Source organism: Melospiza georgiana, chromosome 6 (assembly GCF_028018845.1).
Source record: "Melospiza georgiana isolate bMelGeo1 chromosome 6, bMelGeo1.pri, whole genome shotgun sequence".
Taxonomy (NCBI): Eukaryota; Metazoa; Chordata; class Aves; order Passeriformes; family Passerellidae; genus Melospiza; species Melospiza georgiana.
In genome coordinates this window covers 39,120,191-39,135,913 of record NC_080435.1, presented here as the reverse complement: position 1 = coordinate 39,135,913, position 15,723 = coordinate 39,120,191, and the positions used below count along the sequence as shown (strand labels likewise).

Sequence of the window (15,723 nt, the reverse complement as noted above, 5' to 3'; positions counted from 1 at the left end):
CAAAGTCCAGACTATTTTAAATGGCTTTGCATAAGCATGTGATGATCCTTGTTTTAGTTTGGGCATGAGAGCTTTACTGTTCCAACAGATCCTGAACTACAGGATGTCTTGCATTGTTTCCAAGTAGTTTGGGTTACAGCAAAACAACAGAACAGAACAAAGTGTTACCAGCAAGAACTGGCTGGAACAAGCTGTGACAGTTAAAAAATTTCCCATCTGAAAAAGCAGAAATTCACTGATTATAAAATAAAAAGCTATGTCCCTACCATTACTATCCTGGTAACTTTTTTTCCCTAGAAGAAAACATGAATACTGCTATGGATGTGCTTCACAAAACTTGATCTCATGACCCAGTAAGGCTACTGTTTTACAGAACTCAAAACAGCAGGCTTTGCTTCTGTGCCAGGGAGAAAAATGGGAAAGTTATGTACTTCTTTTTCTTCAGATGCTAGAAAATGACAGCTATAGTTCTTTGATCTTACTTCCAACAATGTGTGCTGAACCAAAATACTTCTTATTTGGTAAGCCTGGACATTGATTTAATGCAAAACAGGACAGAGAAGGTAAAAAAGAATGCTGCATATAATTCCATGTATTAAAATTGCTGTGATCTGTCTGTATGTACTGGCCCTATCTGAACTCCCCATCTACCCTTGCCCTCAGACTGTCATCAGCTTTACAGTGAAAAGGGACAGCCAAACATTGTGCATTACACAGTAGCACGTGTTGCTCTTAAGATGCACCTGAAATCCTGCAGAAGCTCACTACTGCCTGCCTTACCAGGATTGTTGTGTGTAAAGAGAGGCTCTCGTGAGTGGAGATTGGCCACAGTGACCACGAGGCGATCGAGTCTAAAATCTGTGCTGACAGGAGCAAAAGTGCAGACTTCAGGCTGCTCAGGAAGCTAATTAGTAAAATGGGAAAATGCCTTTGAGCACCTAAAGAATGTGGTCATCAATCCCAGCCAGCACAGCTCTGTGAAGGGAAAGTCCTGCTTATCAAACCTGATTTCCTTTTATGATAAGCTAACCCACCCAGCTGATCAGGGGAAGCCAGCTGATCTAATCCTTCTGGATTTCATAAAGCTTTCCATACTGTCTCTCACAGGACCCTTCTGGACAAAATGTCCAGCACACAGCTGGATAAACACATCATGGGATGGGTGAGCAACTGCCTCCCCACTGAGCTACTTCTGTTTATAACACATACCATTACTGTCTCGGGGGCTCCATTTGCATGGAGGGAGGTTACTCATCAGAAATCCAGATGATTTTCAGAGTTAATAAACACTGATTTACCTAAGCTGACTGCATGTACTTGGCACTTGCATCCTTCCACTACACCAGAGATAAAGAGCACTGGTAATGTCATGTGGACAGTTACAAGGCAGTGCAGAGCCAGTACAGGCAGCACCAGTGTGGGTCTGGTACGCAAATAAAACTCAATCCTATTCCTGTTTAACTACTTGTGCATTCACACTGTAACTGCATCTGCCAGTCTTCAGCACTGGCACAACAAACCACAAACACATGGAGCAATCCCAAGTCTGGTCTCACTCTTTATAAGCTCTACACAAAGGAAGCACCAGGGTTGTACCACACATACTCCAGCTTCTTTTGAAGTGCCAGGTTTGGAACAGCAGGTGATGCTAGCTACAGCTCAGCACCAGCCACAGCTGTACAGCCTGGCTGCAGGTGATACTTGCTCCAGGGTGTGAAGAATGTAATTATGTGTTATGTGTAATACATGGGGCTTTCCCATTCAGTCAGGTAACCCACCTGCATTGCTGCCTTATCTTCAGAAGCAAAAAGCTTTGACTATAAAAGAAAAATCCCCATTATTAATATAAAAAAAGAACCACGAATTTTCTCTACAAGGGAAAATACTAGCAAAAATGCCATAAAAAAGGTAACATTCACCATTGCCTTTATAAAAAAAATAGGCAACGTTCACGGTTAATATATTGTAGACAGCTTATTTCATCATCTCTGAATACAAGATGGGATGCTCTGCATTGCAAAACAGGCAAGGTATGAACAAATACCCACTGCTCTCAGAACCACCACCTGAGTTATACAATCCCATACAAGCTCCAAAATTTAGAATTAAAGGACTTGCTGGGAATTTTGGTACTGAATACTATGGAAATGTGCTCTAGTCATATGGGTCCCTGATTGCCATCTTCCCTTTAATTTTTGTTCAAGAAGTCATTAGTCATGTTTTCCACACATTGTTAAAGCTGATCAAGAACAAACCATCAATGGACGATATTTTGTGGCAGACTAAATATAAATAATGACCCAAGCCTACTCATATTCCAGGTTGCTATATAACTGAAGTATTAGGAAGAATGGCCCTAGGGGTTTTCAGAAACTGAGCTATCACTGGCAGCTGAAATAACACAGACCTTCCTAAATGTGCCATTAGCTGCACAAATGTGCTGATTGTTGCACAAACCCACACAGAATTCTCAGATAACCAACCCAAAACTAAAAGCAGAGGTGCTTATCTTATCTACACTGCACTATCTGACATGAGGGAAGCTGAAATGTGGAGGCACGAACAGAACTTGAGAAGCTTTGTGAGCTCCACAATTCACTACACATCTGATTCTCCTAAACTCAGTTATCACATAGGGTTAGCATTATCCTTTACTGAAGCCACCAAACACTGAACTGCAGCTTCTTTACTACAATGAACTTGAAAAATAGATTTTCAAGGGGCTTTAATTGTAAAGCATGAAGAAAAAAATTAACCAATCTCAGTTTCTGACAACTTATGAGGCTTTTCCCAAATGTCTTGAAAAAAAATCAAAGAGAATTTTGGAATAATTAAAGCCAGTATGAGAAGTGCACAGCAGAGAATGAAGGTAAGGAGTTATGCTGCATTAACATGGCATTCTTTCAAGGAGACTTGTGTGCAACAACTAAAACTGCCTGGTAATCTCCCCTTTCTCCTCAGTGCCTCCTTCCACACAACTTCATCATCGCCCTGTTTACTGCTGAGGCTGAAACCTCTTCAACTGAAGTAAAACAAAAAGGGGTTTTTTTTCATCTTCAAGTTTTTGCAGTCTCACCTCCAAACCCAAAACCCCTGAAGGAATTGCTCCCCAGAGACCTTCCTGTTCAAGGACTTGGTCTCTTGGCCCTGCCTAGCCCCAACACTGCCCAGAGCCTCAAAACCTGGTAGGTGACTAAGCCAAAATCCCAAAGTACACTACACATAGAGTATTTTCCCTAAATAAATGTCAGCTTCAGAGCTGTTTAATTATACAAGACATCTCTTAAATCCACTACTTGCATTGCAAATAAATCAGTCCAAAGGACTGGACTCAGACTCACAGCTCAAGCTTCTTCCTTCTGCTTTTGCCCTATATCCCATATAAACCTGAGCAAATAAGGTCTTTCTAACTTCCCCACAATTAAACCAGTAATGTTGTAAGGCTTTCAACATCAGGCCATGGAGAGAACGAACATGAATGTAGGAATTATCTCAAGACACACACACCAGAAAAACTGGTATTAACTTTACACAAAGAGTCAAATAGCTCAGATGGAAAATACAGCTCAGAGCATAAAATTTCTCTTAAAATACAATTAAAAGGCAGGCAATTACCACAGAAACACTAAAAGTCATCAAGCATTTTGATGACAATTTAATAAAATTGGAAGTTTAAAAAAATATTGAAAGGAGACACCAAGAATTTCAAAAACCTCTGTTTTATTTGTACAGAGTAAAATACATCATATAGTGAACACTGTTTCCCACCCATAATCTAAAACCATTATTAAGTGTTTTCTTTTCACCAAACATCCTGGCCAGAAGCACAGACAATGGAAATGGGAATGCTAATTAGTCTCTCTCTGCCAGAGCTACAAGGTGCACATCAATCTCTGCTTCTGTAAGGATCCTGAAAGAACAAAAAGAAATCTTAAATAGCTTAAATGATTCTTCCCCTTAAGCTCCAATATTACAACCTAATATCCATACAAATAAGTTTTACAGCAATGCATCTTTCTGCCCTTTAAAGCCTTGCTGCCAGTGCCACAGGCTGACATCCCAATTCTCTTGAAAAATAAAGGAAGAATCAAAAGCACTAGAGAGCAAGGAGATAACAAATGATAGAAAAGTAACAGGTAATTCTTCATGAGTAACGCATTTGCAAGTTGAGACCTAGTGAGAAGGCAGCTTGATCCCTTGAGTGGCAGGAGAAAAGGGCTCATGCAGCTCCTGTGTGTTTTCTCACAAATACTGTGCTGCTCTGTTGTCCTCAGCACACCACCAGATACAAAACCACCCACCATCACCATGTCCACCTTAAAAACATTAGGAAGGAAGCACTTAAAGGACTGAACCTGTAGGACCCAAAGGTTTGAAGACTGTCTTCAGTCCTCACTTCCCAAGTAGTTAGACTAAAGTAACAGCAGACTTTGCTACCAATTTTACTTTGTTCCTCTCTTCTTTTTAAATAAAAAACTCAAAAACCCCCTCAGTTAAAGACGAAAGCAGAAATAACTGAATCCCTCTGCAGCAAGCCAGATTTACCTAAATTTTAGGTAAGCCATACCTGGAGGGTTCTTTTTGCATGATAAAAACTCCCCCAAGTTTTTCTCCCACATTTCATGCACACTCCTGCAGCTATACAGTGTGCTGTGAGCAGGCTGCCAAGTACTCTGTATCCCCGGTGAAACATTCCTGCCCTTCAGGAAAGACTCCCAGGCACTGCCTTGATACACTGGCCAGGTGATCCTGGTGCACACAAGTGTGCTGCAGGCAATGGAGGAGGGAAGAAATTGCAGGTGCCTTGATTCATGCTAGATGGGACTGCAGAGTACTCACAAAGTAGATAGCTCAGCCATTTTCAAATCATTTGTGATTTTTTAAATCCGTGATCTTTTAATCTTACCCAATTTAAATACAGTTTTTCAAACTGTACAAGTCCATAATCTATTAACTACATATTTTAGATGTTAAGAAATGCTAATAAATAAAAGATAAGCACAAATAATTTAAAGACTCATTTTAGAAAAAGAATAAAGAATTTAAGGGTCTTGTAAATATTCCATAATATAAACCAGACTTTACTGCATTAGTTAGTATGGCTATGATTTGGAAGTGGACTCCAGATACCATTACTATGAAAAATTTTTATGCATCTAAGCATGAAAACATGTCTAGACCAGATGTAACTACATTTCAATCATCACAGAAAGCCATACCCTTTTAAGACAGGAAAGAGATTGCTTTTCTCTGCTAAATCCCTTAACTGTGTCACACATTCTAAAACTGCATTATTCTTTTTACACAATGTTTTCTACCCCTAGACATTTTGAAGAGTTTCAAGTAAAAAGCCCTTCAAAACTTCAATCTCTTAAATTTATCTCTTTTTCTTAATTTACAATTACAAAAGAAGGTAAAACTAATTGCACATAATCAGAGAAACACACCAAGTTTTATCAACACTGATTGCTTACCTGAACTTAGGATTTTCCACTGTGACTACACCAACTTCTATTTCTGAAGGTTTGAAATCAATGGATAGTACAGTAGACAGGCATGTTATTGCTGTCTGAAAGATGAAAAAAAACCCTGTCATTAGAAAGAAAGCACAAATTCTTCTCTTTTTTTTTTTTCTCTTAATAGACACAGCATTAACAATTATCCTTCCTTCTGGTTTAAAGTTACTTCCTCTCACTTCAAAATCTCAGCTTAAAAATTCCAAATAGTTTCCCCTTGCTACAGAATACAGCCCCTCTCCAGTCCTCTCCCTAAAAGTCCAAACTTCAAAAAGCAGAAAAAGACACAACATGTTTTCATAGCAGAAAAAGACACAACAAAACCAAAACCTTTTATCATGCAAAGATACTGTTTGAAATACCTTCTAATATGAAGATTATTTTAAATGTCACTACAAGTTAATCATACTGGTATCCCTAAAATCAAGCACTGTAGTTACCAAACACCACCTACAGTGGGAGTGCTACAATTACAGAATCTGCTTCAGCTAACATAAAGCAAAACAACAGATTAGATGACCATTCAAATACTTGCAGAACAGCTTCAAATGATTTTCTGGTTGGAATAGCTGTGTTTGCTCTGGCAGCAATACAGAACTGTAGGGAAAGAGGAAATGCCTAACAACATTTCTCTGCATTGCAAGCCCACATGCAGCATATTCATTAAAAATACTTTAAACAAATTTTAATTTCCTTCTGCTGGCCTACCTCTACTGTTTGTTCATATGTCCAATCAAATTTCTTCTTTACTTTCTTTTCAAGGAAACTGGTTGACTCTGTCTGTTTAACTCCTGCAGCTGTGGCCTTGAACCCACAATAGTAACCTGCTGGGTCACACTTGTACACCTGAGGGCCGTGCTCCTCATCAATACCAATCAAAATCATACCTGGAAGAGAAAATTTGTTAATTGATTTATTTTCCCCATTTTAGCAATTTAATTCAACTGAAGAACAGAATGGATAGTCCTCTCTGTGACAAAACATGCATGCACAGCAGTATATCTTTGGGAATCAGTCCCATACCTGGAGCTGTGATTTCCTTTTTATCTCTAATTTGCCATTTCTTGCCAGCATCTCCTTACCAGGTGCACAGCCCAGTTCAGCAGAAACTATATTTCTGTCATTCCCAAAGAAGGCATTCTCATTGAACATACAAACATTTTTGCCATGCTCAGTGTGTAGAGAACCACAAAGTCAGGAAATACAAAAGTTTTATCCTGATAGAAAGTTTACCAAACCACAGCTCACATCCTGTGTTATATGACACGAATGTGTAAACAATATTTCAATTACCACGTGCGTTTACTAGATAGCAACTTTACAAACATACTGAAATGAATGGAAATATTAAAAAGAAATTTAGATTTTTTGTTTGTAACCCTGAAAAACAGTGCATTACATACCTTTTCATCTTTAAATTAAAAAAAAATCTGAAATGAAAAGTGTTAATATCAGGACATAACTGAATCCTTGAATATCATCTGACTAAGTATTGTGAAGCTGGACAGTTTTCAAGTAACACAAACTGACCACATCACTGCAATTCATGTGTTCACCCTCACTTCTTGATTTACAGCTGCATTGTCTCAATATGCATATTAAAAAGAAGTCAAAACCAATACTTGCAATAAAAACCCAAAACAGAACAAGGTCATGGTTTTCAATTATTTTCACTTTACAATTGTGTAACTTTTAACTAGTAATTAGAGATGATAAACTTCTGAGCAGCTATTACTAAAACAGAAAAAAAAGTCCCCTCATATTTTCAAAAAGACTAAGTGAAGTAAAGAAAAATGCATTTTTATTAATGTATTTTTAAAAAGGAATTTCCAGCAGTATCAAGGCATGGGGAATGCCAACAGAAGAAAGAAACAATCTTTCCTGAAAATTACAAGCACACAAGCATAGGAGAATTGCCCCATCATGGAAACTGTGGTGCAACTCTGAATGTTGCTTCTTTAGTGAGAAGTCTTAGTGGCTAGTATGATTAGGAGAAGTGATTCATCAATTCTGAAACTATTCTCCTTAAAAAAAAACAAAAAAAAAAAAACAACAAAACCCAACCAATGAAAAAGAAACTCAGACAGAATGTTTAATGAAAAAGTAACTGAGGAAACCTGTTAAGTGTTTTACCTCAGTTCCTGAACAGCCTAACAGTTTGTTTATAATTTGCTTATGGCCAAACACAAAAGAAAACACAAGTCAGAACCAAGCCCAGAACACAGAGATCACCAGGAACATCTACAAAAAATGACTCAACACACAACTTCTTTTTAAGCTGCATTTGCTGTTATAAAACAAGACATGTAGAAATATTTGCAAGGGAAATATTTTAGACACTTTTCCCTCTACATTATATATACAATAGCTAAGTTAGGAGAAAAAATTTTGTAAATCTGTCCTATACATACTACTTAGATTAAAAAATGCCACAAAACCTGCACAAAGATAACTGCACTCTCCATCTCTCTCTTTTACAGTGCTGTTTACCCAGACACAGTGCACTGGGCTTGCATGGCAAGGTTTTGCTAGTGAGAGGGCTGCAGGGCTGGCTGCTGTCAGAAGCTGCCAGAAGCTTCCCCTGTGTCCAAAGGAGCCCAAGCCAGCTGGCTCCAGACCAGCCTGCTGCTGGCTGAGGCCAAGTCCATCCACAGTGGTGGTAGTGCCGCTGGGATAACATATTCAAGAAAGAAAAAAAAAAAGAAGGAAATTGCAGACAGAGAAGAGAGGAGTGAGAATATGTGAGAGGAACAACTTTGCAGGCACTGAGGCAAATGATGGAGGGAAGGAGCTGCCAGAACTGAGACTCCCCTGCAGCCTGTGGTGTGAGGCAGCTGTGGCCCTGCAGCCCATGGACACCCATGGTGGAGAGACATCCACCTGCAGCCCCTGGAGGAGCCCACACTGGAGCATGTGGATGCCTGGAGGAGGCTGTGGCCCCATGTGGAGCCTGTCCTGGGATAGGCTTCTGGCAGGACCAGTGGTGCTGTGGAGAAAGGAGCCCACACTGGAGCAGCCAGTTCCTGCAGGACTGCACCCCACATAATGTGGGCTCCTTGCTGGAGCAGTTTGTGAAGAACTGCAGCCTGTGAGAAGGACTCACTTTGGAGAAGTTCCTGGAGCACTGTCTCCTGTGGGAGACACACTGGAGCATGGGAGGAGTGTGAGGAGTCCTCCCTCTGAGGAAGATGTAGCAGCAGAAAAACAATGTACCATGTACTGACCACAGACCCCCTTCCTATCTCCCTGTGCCACTGTGGGACAGGTAGAGAACCAGGACTAAAGTTAAATCTGTGAAGGAGGTAGGGAGCAAGTGTTTTGAAGATTTGGTTTTGCTTGTTAATAATTCAAGTAATCTCCCGAAGGTGGATCTGTTTTGCCATGGTGGTAATTGGTGAGTGATGCCTCCCTGCCCTTATCTTGACCCAAAGGCTTTCCATGGTATTTTTTCTCTTCTATGTCTAGCTGAGGAAAGGAGCAATGGAGAGACTTTTGCAGACACTTGGCATCCATCCAGGGTCAAGCCACCACAAACAGACACAGTTACAAAGAGCATCTCCTACTCACAGATACCACTGCACAGTGCAAACACATCAGGACCCCCAAAATATAAGGTGGAATAGTACCAGAGAGGCTACATTATTTCAAATGCTGAGTCAGTGGTAAAATCAGGGCTCCAGTTCGAGACCTACAACACTGCTCTCTCATTCAGCTGCTCATCCCCCTTACACCCTCAGTTACCCACTTTGAAAATGGGTGAGAATTTCTTCCATACGAATTTGCAAACTTAGAGAAGAAACAGCAAAGATCATTCTCATACACTGTACTTACAGCAACCAAGGGGCCTCATTTCAGCATTCTGTGTATAGACCTGAGAAATATCTGCAATCCTTTTACACAGCATATCCACAGGGATGTCATATCCATACTTGTACTTCCAGTTAGCAGCCTCATAGCGGGCTCTCTGCACCTGGGATCTGCTGTCAGCTAGACAAAGAGAACTAATATTAATTCCACTGAATATGTGCCATCTTTGTTTCTAGCACTGCTTAAGGATACAAATTCCAGGTCCAACTTTACATTCTCTTTAAATATATCCATGAGAACTAGGTAAGTTCTCCAAAACCAGACTGGTGAATGAAATACCTGTCATTCCTGTCATCACACAACCGATATTTTCAGTAATCTTGAATAAATGAGTCACTGTGTTGGAATCCAGTAACTTGTCCTAAAGAGGAAACAGAAATAATGCAATAGCAAACACTGTCCTCGAAGTAAAAAGAAAACAAACAAACAAAAAAACCCCAATCCTCTTTTTTTTTACAGAAGAGCCCAAAAGGACCCATAACAGCCACAAATTGTCTTTCAGGCTTCCCAGTTTTTACTGCTGTAGGAATGCAAAGGAAGAAACTGGAGAACAGGGAAGAATAAAACCACAGATCTGCAGAAGGAGAACAACAAGAACATGATCAACATCACAGTCCTTTTCCCTCTGAAGAAACTCTGAGAACCCACACACAAAAGCTTGCTCTCTTATTGCATGCTGCCCTTCAAACATAAAAGAATTTTCCCCCTTTTTCAACAGTACATCACCACTGAGCTGAAACACTCTCAAAAACCTATGAAAAGCATGCTCTGTGTGCTATTGGTTTTCTCAGCAGAAATTCAAGGAATCAGGGAACTGCTTATGAACAACTCAGCCTTTACAAGCCAGAGCAATGAATGCATGCTCCATACAGCAGGGTCAATTTATATTTTAGATTTATCCCTTCAACAACTACAGAGAAAACCAATATAGCACTACTTAGTGAGAAAATGTACAGTGGAGCACTACATGGAACTAGAACTTGTAATAAGCAGAATGGTAATTATATATTCAGTTCAAATAGCAATTTATGTTAGTGCTAATAAGAATAATATCAATATTGCTGAGTCTCACTCCATCTTTTTTACTCCTCTCCTTCCAGCCCTCCCCTCAAAACCAGACTACTTACAGGTACTTTCTTCTGTGTTACAATTACTGCAGAGTCTTTCCCACGAACAGCTACAGATGTAAGTCCACCTTGGTTTATGGCCTTAAATGCATATTCTAGAAAAAGATACAAATGTTAATAAAAAACTTGTGTCAGAGACACCAGTACAAGGAACAATTCCCCCCAACACAGGATCCCACTAATTTCTGGCCTTTTAATACTTTAATACTTGTGCAACACTTTGTGTCCTTAAACTCTTTAGCAAAATGTGCATTGACTCTCTTCACAAAATCACCGTCACTGCTTCCTTCAAATGCTCCTTCTAACTTGACTTTTTGTTCAGTTCAAGCTTAACAGTAACAGAATAAGTTTTAGAACAAAAAGGCTGTTCTGAACTTGACCAAAATTGTCCAACTTTAATCTACAGTAACCATAAATTCTTAGAGAAGAATTCTTGACATGAATTTTAGTATTTTAAAGGATGTAAAGCTTCTTTTCTAATTTTTTATTGATATAGATGAAAAGTGGTAAGATGACACAGGAGACAGGTTTTAATGATCATATTTTCTGACTTGACATTCAAACACTGCAATGCTTTTCTTCACTTTTTATAGTGAAAGCTACACAGATGCAAGTTAAAGTGTTGTTCATGTAAGTACAATGGATTAAAAATGGATTACACTAAGGTAACAGTCATGAAATTATCCGTGGAATAAATTTCTCCTGATTGATGGTTTCAAAAGCCTTAGGCACAAGAACTTTAAAAACTGGCAATATTTGATAAACATTCAGAAACTCCTAATATCTGGCTGAGTGGCAAGTTTCACACAGCAGCTAAATGTAGGTGAGTTTTTGTGTTAGCCATGCACATGAACCCAGAATTCAGAACATGTCTACAAACAGCATAGTAAATTGCTAAAACTATCCTAAAATAACGGGAGCAAGAAACTTGGCTATTTTAAAAGCTTCAGATCTATAGAAGAGATTGCACAACAGAAGAGAGGAGTAATAATCTGAAGATGAAAAAAACCCTCAAACCTTGCACATTAATGCTCAATCTGCAGAGTCATTGTTGAGGAAGGGCTCACTGTGGTGTATTGGTGGCACTGTATTTACTACTCTCAGACATCAGAGCATTTACTATTTATTTATTTATTTTAGCATTTACTATTTACCTATTTACTGGTTACCCAAAGTGCCATAAGGGATGTTCCCCCTTTCCCTCTGCACAGCTGTGCCCCCCGGGGATGGTGAGTGCCAGCCTGCAGCACAAGCAGAGAGCACAAGCCCCAGGAGGCAGGAGCCGGCACTGCCTGCACAAGGACAATGCCCAAAGCTGGAGCACAGGCTCTGCACCGCTTGTCTGTCTGTCTGCACAACCCCCTGAAGGCAGCGTGGAAAGCAGATGGACAGAGCCAGCCTTTTTGCACTGATGCCAGTGACAGGACAAAATCAGAGGAGACTGGAACAAACTGAAACAGGAGGGTCCACCCAAACACCTAAAGCATGTTTTACTGTGATGGTGACTGAGCTCTGGAACAGGCTGCCTGTGAAACCCACCCGAAACACTCCGGGGCACCCAGCTCTGGGTGGGCCTCCCTGGGCAGGGGCTTGGGGCCAGACCATCTCCAGAGGGCCCACCCAATGTCAGCCACTCTGTGCTTCTGTGACACTGAGGTGGCAGTAGGGATCGATGCCTGTCACCAACTGGGTTTGGCTCACAACTCCCAACAACCAGGCCTGTGAAACTGCAGCCCCTGAGTGCTCAGTTTTCAAGGAAACAAGCCAAAAGGTGAATTGGCTCTTACAATGTAACAAATCCGAGTTGCTAGTGCTGTTTTAAGTCTGTTTACTGCTAAGTAAGTATTTCAGCAGCACTGCAGACATTCTCTCTGAAAAGAGCAGTCCCTTTCTGTTCCCTGAATACATGGCAACAGCCAGAAATTTTACTGTAGTAATTTTCTTCACCTCTCAAAACTCCACCGAGAAGAAACACCACCTTTGAAGACTGAAACTAACAGGGAGCAAGAGAACACTGATGTTTTGAGGGATTTTAACCACAGTAATGTGAAATAACTGTTAAGTTTTCTAATATGAGATCAAAGGCACACAAGTTTTCTGAGCTTTGGAAGCAGAAGACAGACCTAAAACGAAGTAAAAGCATTTCAGTCCAATATCACTACACTGGAAATCTCTATTCCCATACTGCCAAATTCCAGAAAAAACTCAAGTTTTAAGGCAATCTTAGAGCAATACATGTCCATGCTAATCCTTGACAGCTCCTAGCTAACCTTAATCCAGCAAAGAGACAAAGACAAAACAAAACCACCTAGATGTGGACATTTGATTGCAAGCAAGCATGAGATTTCTGCCCATGCTGTGGCTAGATGCTGGCAAACAGGGACACCCATGGGGCACCATGCCCGAGTTACCAGCCTGGCTCTGAGTAAAGTGAGCTCATGCTTGCTTGAAGTTAACATCTACATATTTTTCTTCCTATAGCACATAGGTACTTAAAATAGGTTTAAGACAGCTTCAGGCTGTGCGCAGAAGCTCTCAAATACACATGCAGATACTTGTTTCTAAGACACTGTTAAAAGGCATGGAGGTACCACACATTTCTCATACATCAACCTACTGGCTAAGTACACCCCAGAGGCAGAAAACCAAGGCTCAGTTTCCTCTCTGCTACAGAATGCAGAAACCATTCCCAACAAGCAGCACTGTGACACAGTGGGAAGTGATGAGGACTAACCAGCCTGTTTTAAGGGCAGCTGAAGGTGGGAGCCCAGGATTCCTCTGCCACAGCACCACTGAAACCCTGTGTGAGGAAGCACTGTCCCTACCACCCCTACATATAAAGGACAAATAAACATTACACATGCTCCAGATATACGACAGCACCCCCATGTAGGTATCTAGTACAGGCACCTTCCTCATTCTTCCTTGCAGAAGGGACTGCTCGAGACTGGGCCACCTGTCCATGAGGCCTAATCCATACAGGCTTCTTCCTGAGAAAAACTCAAGGGCAGTCACAAAAAAACTACATGGCTGCCACGGGCAATTAATGCAATCTGACCCCAGCAAGCTCCTTTCTGGAGAACAGAGGGATTTATGGACATAACATGCAGTGGATGTGCAGTGAAGGCGCTGCAGCTGGGGGAGGCAGCATCAGGATGATGCTGCAGAACAGTTCATGTGTCCCTGTTGAGAGGCTCCTCCATCCAGGGGCACTCCCCAGCTACTGTCCTGGCGCACTGTGAGCTGGCTGTATCCCACACAAGGGCACCGGGATGTGCTTCTGTACAAATCTGGTGCAGTGCAAAAATAGGAATAACAGAACCAGTGGTTTACAGAAAAAGCTGAAGCTTGGCTTCAGGTTATTCCAAGAAACCTGAAAACAAAGGATGCTTGCTGCTATCTCACAGGCCACAGAAAAAGCGGCATTCAGGTGTAACAAGAAAGTGCACGAGTTACACCCAAGAACTGACACTGTCACTCCGGCACGCAGGGTTGAGCTGTTCAAATCCCATTTCCAACAGCTACCACAGCTCTCAGACCCCAAAACGCAGCGCTCCGAGGCTTGGCAAGATTCACTCAAAGGAACACTTAAGGGAGACCGAGCAGCCTCTGGAGAGCGGCAGCTTTGGAGTCCAAGCACGGGAGATGGAACACCGGGGGCTCCGAGCAGGCCCTCCCGGCGGCAGGGGACACTCGAGAGAGCCACCCTGGCTCTGGCTTTCCTTATCTCAAGCGAGGATCCCCTCCCGGGTCCCCAGGCCGGCACGACCGGGACCGCCGCCGCTCCACGCTCCCACCAGGCTTCCCCCACCCACGGCGGCACCAGGCCAGGCGGGAGCCGGCGCTCCCGAGCCGCGACAGGCCCCGCTCGGCGGGGAGCGCGGGCGGGCCGGGCCCGTGACGGGGCAGTTCGGCGGCGGCGCCGCGGCCGGACACGCACCGACTTGGTAGAGGCGGCCCTCGGGCGAGAAGATGGTGATGTGCCGGTCGAAGCCGGCGCTGGAGCCGCGGGACATGGCGGGAGCGGCGCGGGCCGGGGGGAGCTGTCCGCGTGCAGGGCCCCGCCGCAGCCGCAGCCTCCGCCGGAGCGCTTCCGGGGCACGCGCACACCCCGCGCAGGCGCGCGCCGCTCCCGCACCGTCACGGTCCGGCACCGGCGCTGCGCATGCGCGAACCCCGCGGCCGCCGCGCCGAGACGCGTCACGGAGGGCGCGAGCGGAAGGCGGGGCTCTGCCGCGGCGGCGGCTGGGGCTGTGACAGTGACAGTGATAGTGAGGTGAGGCACGGCTCGGCTCGGCTCGGCTCGTGGAACCCTGGAAGCCCGCCGGACGTGCCTGAGGGAATGCACAGGAAACGGAATAAAAGTATCATCGCGGCATTCATCAACGCTGGATCAAAGTATCACCGGCCAGCCGCGAAAACAAAACCCCTCCTAAAATTCCGAACGAAGTATTTCCGCCTGTGCTCGTGAATGAGAATAATTTTAAAGCAAGTACCTCAAAAAACCATGTTTAAGGTATTCGTAGGTAATTGTTGCCGCCGCTGCAACAATTATAATGCGTTATAATGCGATGTTTAAAAGACTTTTCATCGGTGTCCAGTCCAAAGGGAAATTCCCCAAACTGAAACTCGTGATTATAAGTTTTTTGCCTTTTAACATCTTGGAATTCCCCTGCTCTTTGTGGGAAGGCATTTTTTAAGAGCTGGTCATTAAAAGAGTTGGAAAAGCCACATTCTGGTATCCACACCTCTACTTTGAAGTTATTATTAGGAGAGCCTATTCTTTGTTGAAATAGCAGAATAAAGGTCGATTTTTTGTATGCCATGCATTAAAGTCTGTATCCTCAAATTTTTCAAAATACTTCTCCTTGCTCATTAATACTATGGGAGAACAATGTCCTACTATGCATTACAAGACTCAGTTTTTCCCTTTTGTTAGGGACACACAGAACACGAACACGTATAACTGTGTCTGCTGGCTCAGAACGGAGCCAGTCCTATCCAATGTCTGTCTGCAAATGTGGCCAAAAGGGGATACCCGAGGATTTAAGGACTAGAGAGAGCCTTTCATGGTACACTCCCTGAATCCTCCCCCAGCCTCCAGCCATCTGGAGGGACTTCCCAAGGCAGGGATAGTGTCTGGTTATTTAGTAACCCTTGCTGCTTCTCTTTTGTGAACTTTCCGGTCTCCCCTTGAACCCACCTGTACTTCT

General features: G+C 42.7%; 1 protein-coding gene across 1 annotated transcript; it reads right to left on the bottom strand.

The window, feature by feature from the left end:
• Window positions 1-3,703: 3,703 nt before the first annotated feature.
• Window positions 3,704-14,600, bottom strand: PSMA6 (proteasome 20S subunit alpha 6). The gene is made up of 7 exons (XM_058026920.1): window positions 14,451-14,600; window positions 10,511-10,605; window positions 9,663-9,744; window positions 9,348-9,503; window positions 6,225-6,403; window positions 5,475-5,569; window positions 3,704-3,910 (listed from the first exon to the last, which is right to left on the bottom strand). The coding sequence occupies exons 1-7, from the start codon at window positions 14,524-14,526 to the stop codon at window positions 3,853-3,855; spliced, it is 741 nt and encodes a 246-aa protein (XP_057882903.1). The 5' UTR covers window positions 14,527-14,600; the 3' UTR covers window positions 3,704-3,852.
• Between the last annotated feature and the right edge of the window lie 1,123 nt (window positions 14,601-15,723).